General features: G+C 39.9%; 1 protein-coding gene across 2 annotated transcripts in view; it reads right to left on the reverse strand.

The window, feature by feature from the left end:
- Nucleotides 1-20,190, reverse strand: part of DIP2C (DIP2 disco-interacting protein 2 homolog C (Drosophila)) — a 139,293-nt gene that overhangs the window by 93,567 nt on the left and 25,536 nt on the right. For both annotated transcript variants that reach the window (XM_010182260.1, XM_010182262.1), the window contains 5 exons: nt 18,600-18,725; nt 17,579-17,788; nt 11,195-11,326; nt 9,760-9,879; nt 8,612-8,809 (listed from right to left, as the gene is read on the reverse strand). In XM_010182260.1, the coding sequence (XP_010180562.1) occupies nt 8,612-8,809; nt 9,760-9,879; nt 11,195-11,326; nt 17,579-17,788; nt 18,600-18,725 (786 nt within the window). The remainder of the gene's footprint in view (nt 1-8,611; nt 8,810-9,759; nt 9,880-11,194; nt 11,327-17,578; nt 17,789-18,599; nt 18,726-20,190) is intronic.

Raw genomic sequence — 20,190 nt, forward strand, 5'->3', positions numbered from 1 at the left:
TCCAAAACAAGCGGTATTGCTATTTATAACTAAGCCAGGCAGTTCCTCCACATCATGGTTATAAAAGGCAATACTACTGAATTATTTTTAAGTGCAGATCTGATGTAAATAAAACGTACAATAAGAAGGCCAGATTTTCTGTTTCTCCTCTTAAGGAAAATTGGAAGAGTCACTGCTGCTTGTTACTGACAAAGTACTAAATGCAATTACTTCTTATGAAAATGGGAATACTGCATCTTCAAACTATGTTTTGCAAAGTTTTTAACTTATTTAAAATAGCTCCAGTATTTGCATGCTGAACTGCCTCGATGCTCAGAAACAAACATGACTCAATTCTGTTCCACTGTTAACTCAGTATGGATACAGGAGTACATCTGTAAGATTAACCCTCACAGCACTACAGCAGAACTACCTGCATTTGAAGGAAAGGAAGCATCCCTGCTGCTGCTTAAACTTGGAAAAAAGCTAGGATAAAAACAAGGATGCCTTAAGAAAGCAAACATTCTCTTTCTTAAAGGTTTTCAACATTAAAGATTCAGTGGCAACAAACTTAAAAGAGCAATTAGTAATGATACAGAAAATTGTAGAATGGAAATCAAAAGCCTAGAAGAAGTACTGAGTTGCAAGAAAGAACCATCTTTACACAAAACACTTTCAAGCCTGAAATGAACACGGAGTTTTTAATCCCTCTTCTGAAAGACATAAGGGGCTACTATGAAAAGTTCTGTCTGTGCTATGGAGATTAAATCTGTTACAAGTCTTAAATTTGCATTTCTGATATATTCACACTGGTTTTTCATCTATTGTATGTGCCATCTTACAGTATTTTTTCAAAACCTAAGGGCTAGTCATATTAAAGTATTTATACGCTTTCTTTCAGAAACACCCAGGTATGCAGTACAACCATCTCCACATCTGGGTAAATGTAGAAATTAAGTTCTCTCAAAGGCTAAGAAAATTTAAAGTGGTACTTTCTAGAAAAGTTGTAAATAATGAAGTCTTTAAATACATTTCATCATGATGCTCTTCTATCACCAAAATATTATTTCAGCATCTGAAACATAGAGCGTATAAGTCTGTCTCCCTAATTCCTCACCTTTCTGCTTAAATACACTTAAAGTGCACAAAATATGCCCATAACATTTTCTAGTGGTCAGAAAATACTTTCTTTTTCCATCACCATAGCCCTTTCCTGCTCTATTTACTGGTGCAATACCAAACTATGCTAATTAGCTGAACTAATTGCATATGCAGATGGATATGAAAGTGTGGAAAACTGGAACAAAGAAGCCAGTTTGCATTCAGCTGGGAAGGAGCTGGAGTAGATGGCCTCTCCGCAACTCCATTTCAATCCCTGCAGGCTCTGTCTGCCCTCAGTGGGCAGCGGCACCCAGGGGCAGGCAGAGCCCACAAGGCAGCCCCACACGCAGGCAAAGTCCATGCACATCTTGAACTGGATCATGTTCAATGGGAAGCCCATAATTTTTCTTCCAGGGTATATAGCTCTGTTCCAAAAAAGAAATTATAAAGGGCTACAAAAGGAGCAGTAATCCAGAAGCTGGAGCCAGGAATGTATGAATCATCAGGGCTAGATCTGTGGCTGCTGGATGGGGCACAAGCTTCTGACCAGAGGTGGACTGAACCATGTGTTTATTTTGCCACCTTGGCGGTTTGGCCCTCCGACATCACTGAGAAACACAAAGCACTCAACGATGGCAGGATAAAAGCCCCCAGTAATGGAGAATGTTATAAAGAAGGAAATCTTTGAAGTATTTCCTTCCTTGGTTCCGCCTAGGTTGCAATTCAGTGTAATTCTTCCTTTGCAAACTTGAGATATTAGATGCCGCTGGGAAAAAGCCGATTGCTAAAACCTCTCCCACAAATCCCAATGCTGCGATCTTGCCGCGACCTCCACACAGTGCCACATCTGCGCAGGGGGAGAGGGAGGCCTTGGCGAGGAGGTAGACAGCTGTGCTTCATCCAAGGCTTTTGCTCTGCAATAGGGCTTAGCGCCGCCAGGCTGATCCTTGTGCAGGGTAAATCATCTTCATTACATGGGCTGCAGCGGGTATCTGGCTGTTTGGGGCCGCTGAGGATACACCCTGTTGCCCTCAGTCAGAGTGCAATGAAGCACTGGTCCTCCTCAGATAAACACACTGCTATCAATCTTGTAATAAGTTGGCTTGAAGACAGGAGGGCAGATGTAGGAAACTCAGCAACAGTTCTATTCAGCAGTGAGCGGCCCAGTCCGTGTTTCAGCTGAGCGCCAGAGCTCCTTTCTCCCAGCCATGCCACCGCAGCCGAGAGCTGCCCTTGGCCCGGCCTGTGGCCTGGCAGAGCACACACTGCTGCGTGCGGCAACCTCGAGCGCTGCTGCTGCTCCCCGCCATTTTCTCAGGTGAAGACCAGACCCCGTGAGCCAGGCCTGAGCAATGACTTCCTTGCATTTGAAAATGAAGAACTGGTAAGTCACCTACAGAGATAAGTCATTAGCGAGATACTCAAGTGTCCATCGGGCTGCCAGTCACACATGCACATCTTGGGTAACACAGGGCACTAGATGTTTAAGTACCTGAATTACTCCTTGGTTTTCAGGTCACAAAACTATTTCGCAAAGATGACTGGTAGGTGTCCATCAAAGAGTTTCCCAAGTTGATTTTGGAAAACAAAAACCCAACAACATCCAGTTAATGCACGCCTTTCCACTACTACAAATTATAACCTTGTTCCTACCTCCCAACAAGCTGCTAATTGTGGTGCTGCTTTCCAAGATCTTGTAGAAGTCTCCAAGATGGTAAGAAATTAAGCTTTTCTTTACATCTATCATTGCCTGACTTATAATTGCTGAAGCATTTACTGAAATAAATCTTCCTCTAGAGATGATTGTATCCTCCTTAGTCATGTCTGTGTTTATGCACGGAGGCCTTTAACGCTCTTCACACGCTTGCAAACTAAGCGGAGCATTCCCAGTGCCCAGCAAGTATCAGCAAGCACCGCTATGCCTCTGAAGCCGAGCCATATCCGGCAGACATCACAGACGCAGATATTCTCAGTAGGACAGGATGGAAAACAGCATCTTGCTTTCTGGCAGCTGTGACAAACACTGTTCACACCTGTGTGGGGCAAGTCCCTTTGCTTTTGCCGCTGGAATTTTTATTTAGTTGGATTGAGGCAACTCTACACCAGCAACCACATATTTTACATTTCACTTTTAGTCTTGTTCTTTGTTTAACTGTCTATTCAGGAGGCAGTATCTTTTACCAACTAAAATTTAGCAAGCCAGAGTGAGTTAACAGACAGTCTCATCTGGTTAAGCAACACATTATGATGGTAAAGGAAATCACCAGGTCTTAAAAACGACACAAAAAGGGATCAGTTAACAAAAACTAGATGCTTTCCACATCCCTCTCCTCTTCCTTTGCAAATCTGTAAAAGGACTACATGTTTGTGTTGAATGTAAAGAAGGTTTTAAGAGAAAGGCTGTATCAGGGAGAAAACTCAGAGAGAAAACAAACCATAGTCAGTCTTTATCATCTTCAGGATGGTTTTCAGAACCACACAGCACTAACTCAGCAAAGTCAAACCAGCGGTCGCTTACCAACTTCCATGCGCAGCAACTCAGAGACTGCCAAAGTTTAACTGCAAATAATTTTGTCAAATATTCATTTTCTCAATGTCACAGTATGATATTTCTTACATTAAATAGAGACAAGAGTATTAAAAGTCTGGTGCAAATGGCAAACATTATGCAGGTAAAGGGGCACTTTTTCTGCTTTGCAAAATGTTAGTTGCAGTTCTTCTGCTCTGTTAACCCTTTCTTCAGAAACTCTTCAGATCAATCCTGAGCAGCAAATGAAGCTGTTGCATTTTGGAAGAAAAAATTCAGAGAAAAAGAACAAAAATGTTCCATTGCAGAGAACAGAAGACTCCAGATATACTCAGAATAGAGGTAACTTTGCAACCACAGTACTTGATACTCTAGACTTAATCATAGATTGTAATACAGATTTTTAAAAGTAATTTTATGTCTTTTTATTAAAGAAATAAAGGTTTAAAGTATTACAATCACAACATTGATATCTATCTAGGGACTTGAACCACGACTATCCATACCTCTGCAAGCATTGAGTTATTTCAGAGATAAGAACAGTCTGGTTATGTAGCTACTTGGTTAGAAGAGTTTTGATTTCCACTCTCTCCTCCTGATCACTAAAATTCCTGGCTTATGAGATTCTCACAGCAAGAGGACGTGGGGGAATGGGTGGCACGCCAGCTGCAACACAGCTTGGGGTTGGCTATTTTCGATCTGTTGTTAGATTTCAGCCATCTCAGGGTATCTCCAGTATGAGCTACATCACCTCTGCTATGACAGCATGACTTTGGCCTCAAAATGTCTACAGTTGTGGTGGTTCTTATGGGCAATCCATTTGGAAAAAAATGCCATTTGCAGGCATTTCTTTCTCCACAGAATTCAAATGGAAAAAGTAAAACTTCTCTACCCAGAGAGCCTTCTCTGCTCCTTTTTGCTAGCCTTGCTGTCTCCACTGGGTCTCTGATGTGCGAAACAATCCACTGGAGCTACTGAAAATGGGTTTAAAAAATCTGATTACAGAAGGTGTTAGATAAAGGAAATGAGATTTTTGTATCAGATGCAGTTAACTGGTACTTGTTTTGTTGTTTTTAATAATGGTTACAATAAGAAAGCTCAAAACTTGCTCGTTCCCTAATTACTTTCAGCTTTTTACTTTTTTCCCAGCCTTTCTGATTCTTCTTAGAATAACCACTTTAAGTAAGAAAAGTAACTGTGATAGCATAAGTACCATATAGGATTTAATTGTCCTTTATTCATGTTGCTCCTCTAAGAAATTACTAAGAGCTTCATTATTAATACCAACAATACCAAAACCAGATGCTTGACTACTCTGATTAACCTTCTCAGAGCCAAAAATTGTCTTCTTTTTCCTCAAAGCACATATAAGGTTTCTAGTCAGAGTTCAGACTTACATAAAACCCCATAAAGACATCTTTCCTTCTTAAAACTTAGACATTTCAGTTTATTCAGTGACTTGATTTATAAAGGGACTGTGAATAACTTAGCTAAGATGTTCTCCACTTAAACAAGTTCCCAGAGGAACAAAATATTTGAGAAATAAGTAATATTCATAGAGTCTCATACACTAGAAAGAGTTTAAGAGTTTTGAGTACATTAAATAAAGATTACAACTGGGGCACTAAAAAGAACTTCAAGAACTGAGGCAAATAGCTTCAAAAACTTGCTTAAAAAAAAAAAGATCAAGTCTACAAGAAGTGCAGTTATTCAATTCTTCTATCTACAGTAATCTGAGACACATGGAGGAAAACAGTCCTAACATGCCATGAAGACAAAAAGCTCAAAAAACCTGCTGGAAAAGACACAGGAGATGTAAGGCATTACAAATCAGACAAAATCCTGCAGACAAAGGGAAAGGCAGAGAGGACTTTAAGGGACAGCTGAAAGAATAATTTCTTTAAACTGGTTCCTCTTGTGGCACAACAGCACACACGATCCGGAGCACTGACCACTTAAATCCACACTAACTGGGTCATATCCACACCAGTCACTGCTGGGAAATTCCTCCACAAAGGTGGTTTTACCACACCAATCCACTGCTGTCTGCCCTGCTGTATCACAGTGTGGCCATCAGTCTGACCATGCTCAGAGGTCATGGACAGGACGGCAAAAGAGCTTTGAGGAAGGTTTTGGAGAAGGAATTTTGTGGACTCTGAGCGAGCTCCTTTGCAGCATGTGAGGCCACCAAGGGGAAGGACAAAAGCATGCTGGAGAGGTGCAACAGGCCAGCACTGCATCTTTCGGGGCTAGAGAGAGCCTGCTGTAAGAATCATAACTGAGGTGATAGATGGGATGAGATTTCACCAGGTAGATGCAAAAAAATGTGTACATTTGAAGAAATCTGCTACTATCAAAATAACCTGCGAGGTTTGGACACAGAATGGCTGTCATAAACTACAGAAATGTCCAGGTCATGTATGGTCCTCAAGTTACAGCCCAAGTGACAGGCAGGATGCCAGTGTTGTCTGCAATGATCCAGAAAGGAGAAGATGAATATGCTTGTGCTAAGGGAGTAAGTTCTCCTACTGAGATGGCCATGACCCAGCTGACAGCTACAGAGAGACTCCTGAATTCCACTTGGGAAAGAAGGAAACAAGTCTGGAATAAGCAGGCAAACATGGAAGTCATCCACACAGAGACAAGAAACTGGAGAAGATGCTGTGTACAGAAAAAAGTAGGGATCAAAAGACACCATGTACAAGCCTCCTCTTAACCGGAAAGCTGGAGGATGAATGAAGACACATGAGAGGGGGTAAGAAGAGACTGTCAACAGTAAACAGAGGTAAAATATTCATGAAGAAGTGCATAGTGACCAAGTTGGTAACATGTCAAGGACTGAACCTTCTGAAACTTAGAATTATTCTTAAAACTTCTGAAAGTTTGTCAAAACAGTGAAAATATGAAAAAATCTGGTAATGGTGTTTTCTTAAATTGGCAAAGAACCTGAAAATAACTGTGAGGTACAAACCCAGAGGCTAATGAAAGTCCTCAGTGTTGATATTTTAAAGTTTTAGTCAGCTCATCATAGCATGCAAACAAAGAAATGAGGTGTCTCATTAACACCACGTGGTAGGATGTGGGTTAAACTCATCTTTCCAAAGTTTATTAACACCAGTGCCAGTGCAACTACGCACAGGGACACAAATTAATTACTAAGAGTGTCAGTGCTGAGTTCAGGGTTTAATGCCTATTAATGTTCAACCTCAAAAAATGCCATGCCCAAAATTGCTGGGAAATATTACAGACACAAATAGCTACAGCAAAATCATTCATAAAGTCACCAATAAAATGGCAGGAGGCTGTAATGTTAATGAGATTTCAAAAGCAGTTGTCATTTAAGTAAAGAAAACTATGGCACAGTGAATAGGCATTTTCCATGAAGAAGAAAGTCAGCTTGAAATCTAGCTAGCAGAGAACAGTTCAGTAAATCTCTTATGAATTGTTTGGGTTTGTAATTTCTTTTATCTATAAAAAAAAAAAAGAAAAAATGCTGATTTTTTTCCTGACCTCAGGAAACTACTGAAAGGCAACAGCAAAAAAACAACTCTTAGAGTGCTGCCAAATGGAACTAGTGAGAACATGAATTCTAGTCCCATTTTTCTCAGGATATGGACAGTTCAGAAGAGGGGTTTGGAAAGAGTTATCTTAGGACAGAAAAGCAGGCAAGGTGGCTCATTGAGCCACGTGGATGAGCTCCTCAGGTTGATTTGCTCAGCCTGCAGCCCTTCAGGCAGCGCGGGACACAGGCTCAGACTCTGGACAGAATCCCATATTCAGAAAAATGGCCTGATTCTCGCTAACATCTCCATTTCCTTTCCTGTCCCATTTATTTAGGGCATTCAGTAGATGATATGAATTGCTCTTCTGCAAACATGTAATTGAAAACTTTAAAATTCTTCTCTAGTTCCAAGTAAATGTCCTTAAGGAAGAAAAACATTGATCAATGTTGAATCATATGTCTGCTCCCTAATTTAAGTAACTTCTTAACTCTAAGGTACCTGAAGGGAAAATGTTTCATGCATGACCTTCAGTTGGAAAGGTTCTCTTATGCTTTAAAAGCCTTTAACTGCATTTGCAATATCAAACTTGCAGCAGACATCTTTTTTGGCCAGGGACCATCACTCAGTCTGACTCCTGGATGCGAAGGAGCATTCAGCACCAAACAAACCAGACAGACCTCTACATCACAGTATGTAAAATTATGATCTGCTCTGAAATCTGCGTGCCTGAGAAGGAAGGTAGGAATAAAAAAGCAAAATATTTTCATATTAATATTGATAACACATAGATATGTTCCAACCTGCTTTCAAAGTCTGACAGTTATTCATAATAATTCCTTTGAGCATCTCCCAAATGTCCCCTGAACATCTCTGAATTAGAAGCTATATGGGAGTAATTTGTCAAAGATATCCTTATGTTTATTTTTTATTTGGCTTTGCTTGGTTGCAATAGATTGTCAGGCAGTACATACTGAACTAGATCAACATACCAAAGATCACACTGAAACATATCCTGGCAAATCTATTTCAAGGGGATGTATTTGTTAGCTGTACAACTACCTATCAGGAGGAATAATTCAAATCACACTTACTACAATGCCAGTAGGACACAGGAAAAAAATCCTATTTTAATTTCTTCAGGAAACTGGTGCATTTTGTATACCAAGCTCTGCTTTTGCAGAACAAAGCCTGGGCCATATGCAAAGGCAATGGATCCAGACATTAATCTTCAGGCAAATCTGCCCTAGGACGTATTTCCAGTTAAAAGGTGGTTTAAATTTATAATCTGTGATTCTATGTGTGCATCAGCTCAGTCCTTTTCCTCTTTGTGAAAGAAATCATACTATAATATCTCAGCAATTCACACTCAGACACCAACAGCTACTCAGAAATGGAACAGATGCATCACTAGAAGTCTTTTTTCATTGTGTATTTATGCATTTACTATACACACAGATGCTGTGTACAATATAAAAGCACAAGAAGTTTGAAGAGTACTCACCGTAAGTGAGAATGTAGAGTGGTTTCCCATTGGTATCCATAGTGGTTAGGCAAGGAGCTTTCGGTGAGATGGTCCCCCATCGCTGCAGAGCTGCTTCCAGAGAAGGCGGCCAATTTGTAACCACACCTAATTGCTCCCCACGCATGGCCAACATCTGAGCTCCTTCTGGCTTTGGCTGGTTTGGATCTGGCTGTTGAACTTATGATTATGAAAAGATATACAGTTACCATGTAAATTCTATACCTTGTGTACACCTGTGTAACCAAGAGAACATGTTACCTTTGCAAAATATTCTGAAAGTAATAACACATTAGAAGGTATTGAGAAGCAACAGAGCAATAGAGCAGAATAATTAACTTTTAACTTTAACTGAGATGAAGCAACTGAAACGTCGTCTCAGGAATGCACGTGCTTATCCTTACAGTAGCTCCACAAGCAGGGAAAGAAACTGCTGAGGCAGCATGCATATATTTATCTTCAAAATCAACTTTTATTTATTTCTAAAGGGAGATGGAGAATACTTTTTCCTGGCAAAACTGCAGCAATGAGATGAACTGCAGAACTACCGAAAAAAACATACTTTAACAAGTCATCAGTAACAGACTGATTTAAGTCATGTTCTGTTACAGTGCCTTCTTATAAACTACTACGGAGACTATTTAAATTGCCACATCCTGGCAAAATTTAATTCTCAGAGTACTGGCCTCCTTAAAATAAATAATCCATGTATTGACTTTACCCTTGTTTCTATCTTACATTTAGTTCATTTTTTCAATGCTTCTCTGTTACACAAAGGATGTGTAAAACATTTAACGTGCTCCCTCACTGGCAGTTTTTCTCACATTGGTATTCAAAAGCAATGGCTGTAACCCACAGCTGAATGTTCTCAAAGCAAAGCTTCCCTCCACTCTCTTCTGTGGTTTCTTTGCAAGCAGAACCAGGAGCCAAGCAAACAAGACAGACTTTTGACTCTACGGCTCTACATCCAAGCTCACTACAAGCAGATTCCACTGAATGGCGATCGTTTTTGGTTCCTGCCAGTACAGGGAGGGCTTACTTAGCTTTCTAGAAAGTCAATGTGCTAGATAAACATTTCACAGAGTTTTAAATAAGAGATCCCCAAACCTTTTGAAAAACAGTCATTTTACCTTCTAACAATTCCTCAAAGTCATCTACAAAGAACTCTCGTAATGGTGGTCGTTTGGGCCGTTTTAGTGTATTGACCAGCTGTTGAATCTTTGCTGACACTCTGCTGCTCACTGGTACTCCTGCAGGACAGGGATCAATGGAGACATCAGTCGACCGCTACGCTGGACGCCACCAGACGTTACGTGGGGTAAGAAAAGGGCTAGGACTGCAAGGCCACCACAACTACAGTTTCATGCCATACTGTGACTCAAGTATTCAACATTAAGACATTAAGATCATTTCAGCAAAAAGGAACGACGACGTCTAGTTTAAACAAAAACAATACAACAAAGTCAGTGTGAGCTTGCAAAGTTAGAGGGGAAACAGCACATAGACTGAGGGAGAGAAGTGCAGTGAAAAACCCTCCCTACAGCAAACGTCAGTAGCCCTAGCGGACTCTTCTAAGTGGCTTTGGCAATGGTTGGTGAGAAGACAGGCACTGGCTCTTCCATGATCGCTGGTCGTACCAGCACTGACTGACTTGACCGCAGCACAGCGAGGAGTGTGGGCCATAGGCTCTGCCCCATCATTTATTCTGAGTTGCTCTTTACGTTGTAGTGGACATCTGTCCAGTACCCATCTTGAACACGGTTCACATCATTGTGCTATTTCAGTGTGACCCCGTATTCACTGCACATCCCTACAGCAAATCCCACCGGCCAGCAATCTCCAAAGGGAGTGCGCTCGCCCATCCAGGACCTCGAAAAACACAATTCTGAACAGAAGTATGGGGCAAGGGGCACTTTTGTAATATAATCCCATCAATCACCTCCCCTTCCTTTTCCCTAGTAGAGTGCAAAGCCTCGGCAACGTTCACGTCATCTGTTCCTGAACTAACAGCTTTCTGTCATTGCAGTGCAGAAATTTCAACTCCATACATTTGGCTCCAAAACTTTTACCAGTGGTTTTTAGAGCTGGAGCTGCAAAGTGTAGATGTGATACACCTTGCTGAAATATTGTTTAATAAGTTTTAGAAAAGAGGAGGTAAATAAGAAAGGGTTTACAAATAACTGTTTTTCAAAAAAAAAAAAAAAGAACAACTCAGTAAAATCTCAAACATGTCACTTTTCAAGATGTAGCCATCCTAGCATGTCGTGTTCTTTGCACTTGAAAGCAGATGAGCTGTAACCAGGCAGCGTGATAAAAGTAGATCTAAAGAGATTCACTGCTTTCTTTTGCCAAACAATTTCTACAGGGAATCAGCTCTGCCGATTAAGAAATATTTCTCTATGTCAGCTTCATTTATACTCATTTATTTTAGGACTGTAAAGATGTTGCAACTTTGAATGTGTTTATAAGTGAAAGGTGCCCAGAAGAAACAAAGAGCGGATGCACACAATAATCACTAAAAGCTTACAATACTGGAAAAGAAAACAGTTTCACTTTGAGACATACCATCACCAGTCTCCATAAGTTCAGCGTTGCCGTACTTTGGTGCCACCCGTGCCGTTGATCCCTGTGGTCTTTCTACTTGTATTGAGTGTTCTGAGGTGTAAGTGGTAACATCTGGAGGGGCAGAATGATTTTCTGTGAAAAATAAGTTAAAAGGTTTAACCGTGTACCTTTAGTGTTGAAGGGCAGAAAAGCAAAGGGCAGAGGAAATGACATCATCTGATTTTTTTTTCCCCAACATCTAAACAGGCGTTAAAGTTAATGCACAAAATGAATGAATACAACTATAATGTACAGCATTATTGTAATAAATAAAGTTTCCACTGATTAAAACGGGGCTGTATATCTGCAATCATATAAGCAATAGGCTAAAAAAATGATACAATTTGGTTGTAGGTTCTCCATTGACATTTAATTTCATACCAGGTTAAAGCTTGTAAACAGCCTCAAATAGAAAAGACCCAGACAAATACACTTCTGATAGATTACTGCGTTGGTTCTTCTGAATAAAAAGAACACAGCATGCTGTCAGCCACTTGCAAGTGCCAATGCATATCACTGTTTATAACCTCTGCATTTTGAATATGCCAATTGTTGTTACGAACAGAATTTGTTCCTATATTAGGAAATAAAATCAACCATAGCCAGGAATCCAGGGCAAAGACATGGAATGTAAAGAAATGTGAACTTTGCATTCTGCGTGGACACTTGCTTGTCTCCTATTTTTAGACAGAGCTATTTCAATTCTTCCGCATAGCAAAGATCTGCCTTCCAGAAGGCAAACACTCTTGGGTCTGACTCACGCCAGCACTGCTGAACAACTCCACAGAGCTGATCTTTCTCCTTCATACCTTGATAACTCAGCATGCTACCACAGTTTGTTTTCCCACATTTTTAAGTCTAAGTCTGTATTACCTATGTATTTGTGCTATTTTTATGGGTTGTCTCACAACTTTTTTCCAGGTTTTTATCAGTATTTGAGTAGACGGAGATAAATACCATGAGCAAATAACAACTTCTCTTTCGACTGGCATAAATGATTGCCAGCAGCCTTTGAGATACAAAAGAAGGCAGGTCTTCATCCCGCTGCCGCTGAAGTGAAGAGGAATGCACCCCATTTTACAGTAGGGTAAGTCTTTAAAAACGCAAAAATTCTGGAAAAACTCCATCATGTTCCAATACTACTTTCAAGATGTGCCTTTTATTAAATCTGTCCTATAAGCATTATGGTGCTGTAACTCCACCACAACACCAACTTCTATGGTAAATTTCACCTCAGATGTCATTACAATGCATTTTCATGAGTCTTGAACTTTGGATCACTGTAATTTTTGCGCATTCAATCCCAAATTCTTGCACGATCAACACAGATGACTGATTTTTGTGGCTACACATATAGCATCAGGATGCTACAGTAGGTGTTTCTTTTGCATACTGCTCAAAGGTAGCATTTGATGGACAATCATCATGAAAAAATAAGATATGATACTAACATCTGTAGTAGTTATTCAATGTTTATATTCATGAACATCACAAGGACTCAACCTTATCGCTCAACCATAGCATCTGGTTGAGGAAAACACAGGATGGGTTTTATCGTGCAACTCAAAAACATCTTGCATCCTACAAATGTCCAGTTAAGCCTTTTGATTCTGATCACATCCACTGTCATAATTTTACTGAAATAAACACCTTGTCTTGTGTTATAAGTGACGAACTGAAGTTCACTGATGACAATAACGACAATTAAGTGTCATGACAATGAAGTTTATGCTGGTAATTGTTTGAATAACGTCCTCATTTTAGATGTCTTGTGATTATCAACTACTTTAGACTCAGCGCAATTTTTGCCCTTTCTTGCTAAGTGGCACAAGCTTTTTATAGATCATGATTGAATTACTCAATAACTATGTCAATTAAAAAATGCTGATGTTTATCTTTTTATCTTTCACTTATTATGCACTTTGCTATGCAAACTGGAAAGGAGATCATGACTAAGAAAATAATTGTAGTCAGCTATTAGTAACATGAGAAAGTATTTTTAAAGCTAGCTATAATTATTTACATCTTCCCAGTGAAGTATTTCCATCTTTTAGACTTTACAAGGCAAATTCCATTGGAGTTCAAGTATCTCCTTTCAGGTTCTAGCACTGAGATGATTTTTGGTTTAATGCATGGGACTGAATACACGTGATCCAAAGCATCACAGAGCAAAGATGCTCTCCCTTCAGATTTATTCACTTAAAACCAAAAACTTCTTTGTAACACATGGAGCTAAGTAAGGTGAAATAACATGAGGAAGAAGCTTCCTGCTCTTTTGTAAAAGGGTTTCCTTTTGAACAAGCAGCACTGGCACTTACCTAAAAAGAAATTACCTAAGAGAAACTCTCTTCCCAAGGTGGCCATCACTGGCTAGCCAATGTGCTTAAGCACCCTGGTTGCCCATCTGCTACTTAAATTTCCATGAAGAATAACTGATGTGCAGCAGAAGAGGAACATTAAGGTTTGTCATGCCGTGTTCCTTTATGGTATGTGTTTAGCAGATGTCTTATCACGGCAATAACTACTGCTCTAAGTTTCATCTTAGATTTATGAATCCTGAGTTGGTTCCCTTCTCAGAGTCAGGCTTAGAGAAATGGAAGTCATACAGAAAAAAATTTGGTCTGAATGCCTTCTAAAGAAAAAGATAATTGTTATATTAGGTGAAATGTACTCTTCTTTGTAGAGAATAGTCAATCCAGGCTCAGACTATGGACACAGTCTGTATAGAACTGCTTGGTCTTACTGTTTGAGATTTACTTAAGAATAATGATTCTGACACATCTGTTGACTAAAAAAGTAGAAACTGTGACAGCTGCATGACTTCAAAGCATTTCCTCTATCAAATACACGTTATTTGCGTCACCTCCTCTTCCCATCTCTTCCAATATTCTTGCAGTAGATCACAGACAGAACAGCTGTTCCCAGTTAAGGCTCTCTTCATGTCTGCCACTGGAGTGACAGAAGTTGCCACATTTATGAAAACCAGAAAACCAACAACGCCGAGCACATCCACGTAGAGACAGAGCCTTTGCACTGACAGAGCCCCACGTCTGAGGAGAGGCAAAGAGGCGGATACTTTCCAGTGGAAGTTTGGAAACACACGTAAGCACCAGGTGTTTGAAAAGTCTCCAGGAACTCAAAGAGCATCCCTGCAATACCATACTCGAAGAAAATGCAGCTTTTTCTCCCAAACAAGCTGGCTCTTCTGATTGTCAGGGAAGGGAAATCCAGAGGTAGAGCTGCAGCTTTTTCCATCAGCTGGGCTTTTCCCATATTGATGTCCAGGTGACAGACAGCATTTTAAACCACTCTCCTGTATTATAAGTTAATAGTCCCCCTCAGAACACAAGAATTCTAAGGCTGTCAGAGAACCATCAGTCATGCCGTATGGCACACATATTTATATTTACTTTATTAGAAATCTATGTAGCCTTTAATTTGGATAGAGGCCTTTGATTTTTCAAAGAGAAATGTATTTAAAGCATATAAAAGAAACATTAAATGCACCTACAGGATCAAAATTTTGTAGTGAGATGTTTAACCCTTTATATAAATGCACATTATAGGTAAGCGCTGTGTGAATTTTCATTACATGAACTTTCTGAGCTTTGGGGTGTGTTTTGTGCCTTGATTTTTATATACGTATGGATTAAAAAAAATATAATACAGAGAGATGAAAGCTTAAAGACCTTAGAAATATTCACAGTACTGACCCAAAGATGGGTCAGAACATTAAATATTTCTTACAGATTTCACTGCTTTGACCTCTAAGCTCAAGAATTACCCAACACAATTGTGAAACCTATGCCAAACTAGAGATTCTCCCTGTAGCTTAGCACAGACACTTGGGCATTTGAAAGCTAAGAATATTTAAAGGATACGTATCCTAAACTGGAACTTTGGCCATAACAGAGCAGCAGCAGCAGCCAAAATAAATTAACGGCACAACATTAAAAGCATATAATATCGTATGCAGATTATCTGAATGGTCCATAAAGCTGAACTCTGATTACATTATAGTCAAACCTTTTTATCAAATCCCTTCTCGGGACTGCATTACAGTCTTTAAACTGGACAAATCTCCAGTTTAGAATCTCCAGATTCTGTGATGCACTCTAGAGGTCAAATCATAATAGTGGATACCAGAATGGAGGGCCCTTTTTTTGTTATCATTAAAGGTCTTTCCTGTTGCCCCTTAAATTTGTATTTATTGAAATAGAGATCTTCAGAGTATGGCAGCATGCCCTTCGATATTTACAGATGATTTCTCTCTTGCAGGCGGATCTGTCTCTGGAGAAGAACTCCCTGGACTGCAGAAACATCAGGCCATGGGAATGGATGTTCTTTGTGATCAAGCACAAATTGCCTCCAGTAGCTGAGGAGCTGCAGAGAACAGGATTTCTCTTCTCTCTCACCTCCTCTCCTAGCAAAGAGGATTATTCATCTATGATCACTGGCACATTGCTTCTGAAAGAGCATGGCTATCTGTGGGAATACTTCAAATCTACTACCTCTTAGAATACATGGAAATGCAAAATCCACCTCCTTGGATGGAAAACAAACAAAAGAGCCATTTCATTTCAAATTTTTACAGACAGCAGCTCACCCATGAAGAAATACACCTTACAGTTATCATTTGTGCAGTTTCTCTTACATTTCCAGGGGTCTTAGCAACAAGGACTGATGGTAACCTTAAGATCACAGTTTCAATCTGTTAGCAGATATCACTCATATTTTGTATCACAGTGACCTTTACATCACAACTACTGTCCAACTAGAGATGTAATTTAAGGTATCTTATTGTCAGAATAAATAAAAAAATCTATACACTGAGGTAAGCTTAATGCTTCCTTCACAGGTGAGATCTTTCTAGTCAACAAGAAGGCAAAATAAAACAAGTAAAAGAAGTAGTATTTTTCCTCTTCTGCAAAATATTGCCATCTTAATTTAGCTCCATAAATGCTGTATTATTTACCGCAAACTCAGTGATTATAAAAGAAGACTTACTGTGCCAGAATTAAAATGACTGAAATGTCACATTATAAGGAAGCTATATTTAAAGACACATTAAGACTTGGTGTGTGAGTAATGCAACCTTTTAGAGTTTGGATAAATTTAATTCTCTATGCTGTAATTTCCTCTAGCATTTCAAGATGAAGTCACAGAAAATAACCAAATGCAATGATTAATGTGTTCAGAAGTATATGTGTTTCTAAAACAAGGTTCTAAGCTATTCATTTAACATGAATTTAAGAATATAATAGAAATTCTTCCCCTGAATGCAGCTCAGCAATTCTAGACCGTGGTGAGATTACTTATCTGAAAATACCGGTGTTACACCAAGCTATACCCAGAGCAGAAAAAAACAGATACCGACTACTATTCCAGAACATAAAACCAGGAACATTTAAGATGCTTTCATGCGTCTCATGATAAATACTTGAAAAGGAATGATCAGCTGAAGAACAGTCACACAGAACTGCACTTCGTTTGTGCAGCAGAACAGTCCAAGGTTGGTTTATCTGTTCCAGTACAGATTCCAACAGATTTTCACTGAGACAACCCAAAATACACAGCCCCAGCAAGAGTGGACCCAAAGCAGATGCTCTGTATGATAAAGAGTAGTCACTGGAGAAGGTAGGGAAAACAAGCCTTGCTTTCCACATGCCTAATCAAATAGCTGTCTCATTTTAATGAAGACTGATATAATACTAAAAATAAATTATGTTTGTGATGCTTAGTCCTAATGGAAAGAAAACTTTGACTTCGTAGGATCTTTCCAAAGGATATAAACAAGCTACTACTACTAATAACAGATCTCTTATCTAAAGGTATGTAATAGACTTTCCCAAGGACTGTAATAGCTAGATATCCCAGCCCAAGTATTCTAGATTCAGTTAAGGGCAGAAAAAATATGTTTAAGAGGACCTACTGTTAACAGAATTATAAAAAATTACTCAAATTATGTAATTAAAGTGGTGGACAGTAGAGGAAACTCATATCCTTTATGCTCCATGCCCTGATTTTCCTTACTGATGGACCAGTAAGAGATCTCTTTTACTGCTAAGTAATGAAAGTCATGCAACTGCACACTTAAAGATATTTGGAAGCCAACAGCTAGACACTGTTTGCCACAACATAAGTTTACCCCCAAATCTAAATTGCTACTGTTTTTTTCCCTCATGAAATAAGAACATAAGACTATCTCTCCATATAATACATATAAATAGAAAAAAGGAAAAGCGCAGGGAAGACTTTTGTAAGACTTCCCATAGCAGCATCAACTGAATGTGAGAGTCAAAATTCATATTAAACTGGACACATGCAAAACATCCATATACCAACCTATATGCGTTTGAGCCATAACATCAGCTAGTCTGTGTGCAGCACCACTGCCTCCACTTTGTGTTGAGGAGGAGGAAGTGGTTGACGTGGTAGAGCCGTGGATCGCTTGACTGATCCAATGTTCCATGTTTATACTCCCCTGACTGGAGGTGGGAGTTCCCTGGGAGTCGCCCTGTACAGAACCTTCATCTTCTGAACCAGAAGAAGTATCTAGCAATTAAAAAGAGCCTGTTAACTTGCAGTGCTTTTGGGCTTTTTGAATAGAAACAAGGCATGTTTATGTTACAAATGTAAAGATAACTGCCATTAAGAAAAACACATGAAGGTAGGCAAACATAGCAAGAAAAATCTCTAATACTGAAAGCCCTGAAACAAAGTCAATTGCTAACTGCACACTGAGAGCGCTTTTCTGCTCTAAGACCATGGCTTTTTGTATTATTATACAAAAATAAGGACAATTAATGAGTCTTCCTTTATAACGTGGGTTGAGAACAGACTATCTAAAGTACTTTCCCAAGCTCATTCACTAAAGTCTGTGAAACACTTTTCCAGCTGCAGAAAGCCCACCCCTCTGTGAGAAATGGGAGTCTCAGCTGATTATAAGAATGCCTGAGGTATGGAGTATTTTCACAGTCTAGAAGATGAACGAGTAGATGAATTGGAAAAGGAATGGCACAACTAATTGTAAAGACAATGTTCCATTTTAGTGGTAGGGAATAAATTAGAAACTTAAAAGGAACTTTGAATCGCAAAAATATGACAAGCTGGCCATAGTTAGGTCCTCATAAGACCAAAAGGACCAATGCAAGTTGAGGTACCACCAAGGGCAAAGTAATCATGCGAACTGCCCCAGTTGACTTTCCAACCATTCAGTTCTGCTTCTCTTCTTCAAACATACCTCAATGTTACGCTCAGTGTGCTTCAAATGACATTTCCATTGCTATCTACGCAAGCAGATTATTAGTTCATAGCGGCACAAGGAACCACTTTCACAATTCTCAGAAAATACAGAGATGCTCACCTGGAGGTGTGTAGGCATCCATCGATGTCTGCACCACCAATGAACGTCGTTTTGAGGGCATGGGGACTGCCATTTTCCTTTCTTTATGCTTAGCAAGGGCTGCCTGAACGGCTTCCGTGTGCACATCTGGAAGGAAAGGGAGATTTCAAGCAAGCGTTCAGACAGAAGTGCGCTGTTTGCCTGTGCAGTCGGTGCACCTGCACACAGGTTCCTTTGTGTGCCGCCAGGCTGACAGCGCGAATCAAATTATGAAAGGCCAGGAATGCACGGGATCTCAGAGGGACTGACTTCACTGCAGAAAAAGCAGCTATGGTGAAAAGTGCTGTACCAACAAATAAGGCCTTTGAGCTGTAAAATATTCCCAGAACAGTGTTGCAGTATTTGAAGAGTAGGAACTGCATTCCCCAGAGCAAACCTCTGTTTAACCAAGAGCTGTTACTTCAGCAACCATTATTGTTTTCAGTGAAAGCGCAGTGTATTAACATTACCTGTTTTTTAAATGAATGAGGTTTCCGATTTACACAAGTCACACAAACTAAGTGAGCAGGAACATCTGCTTTACAGGTAGGAGGTATGTGAAATGTCACAACAGAAATGCCAGCAAGTCTCCCATTCCCAAATCCTCCTCCTGGCTCCTTCACTTGCCTTTATCCACAGAAAAATATTACAGAGTGTTGCCCTGAGGTGGAATAAGAAGAAAAAGCACCCTGAGCACAGGCCTGGCGCATTGCAGGCGGGTGTTACACAGCTCACACCAGCCCCCTCCAAAGCATCCAACCTTCTCCATCCCTTCTCCATGGAGACATCCCCAGTGAGGAGCTTCTCTACCTTTCACATGTATATACAGCTGTCTGCCTTCCAAAAGTCCATTTATCATGTCTCAAAGATACTAGCAACATATTTTGATTAATTACCTCTTTTGTGTAAATCTTTAAGTTACTATCATAACTATATCTTGAAATAAGCCTGCCTTTAGTTTGTCTACTATTTGTCTGCATATTTCTGTAAGTCTGGGACAAGACGCATGTGAGAAGATTGCATGCAAAACACACGGCAACCCACAAAAGTCACTTATAGTTGATGAAGTTGCCACACGCCGACCATCTGACACACAACTGGAAGCTCATTAGATATTATCTTTTAACCAGTTGCCACTAGTCAGCTGTAGAAAACGCAGCAAGTTGTGTGCACCGGTTAGCTGTTCCCATTTGTGAAATTGGAGCATAGTGAAGCAGGTTTAATCCAGAGTGATCCCACCTCTGCTGCTGCTAAGTTTGTTTGAAGACCACCCCTGCAGGCTGGTTTGGCAGCACATAGCCCGTTTCTACGCCTGTGCTGATGTGGTGGCAGCTCTGGACAAGCAACGTTCCCCAGGAAAAGCAACAGGAAAGAGAAGAGTGTAATATCTTTAATTAAAGAGCAGCTGGTTGGATCACATCACTATAAGTAACTTGTTTTAAGTAACAACTAGGAAGGATGACTGGAAGCATTAGATGATACACTCTGCTGATAAGCCACAATGTCTCATTTTTAATAACAGTTAAATCTATCTTCTGCCAGGGTTTAAGCACCTCTCAGTGGAAAGACTGCA

The sequence above is a fragment of the Mesitornis unicolor genome, unplaced genomic scaffold (assembly GCF_000695765.1).
Source record: "Mesitornis unicolor isolate BGI_N332 unplaced genomic scaffold, ASM69576v1 scaffold2004, whole genome shotgun sequence".
NCBI lineage: Eukaryota > Metazoa > Chordata > Aves > Mesitornithiformes > Mesitornithidae > Mesitornis > Mesitornis unicolor.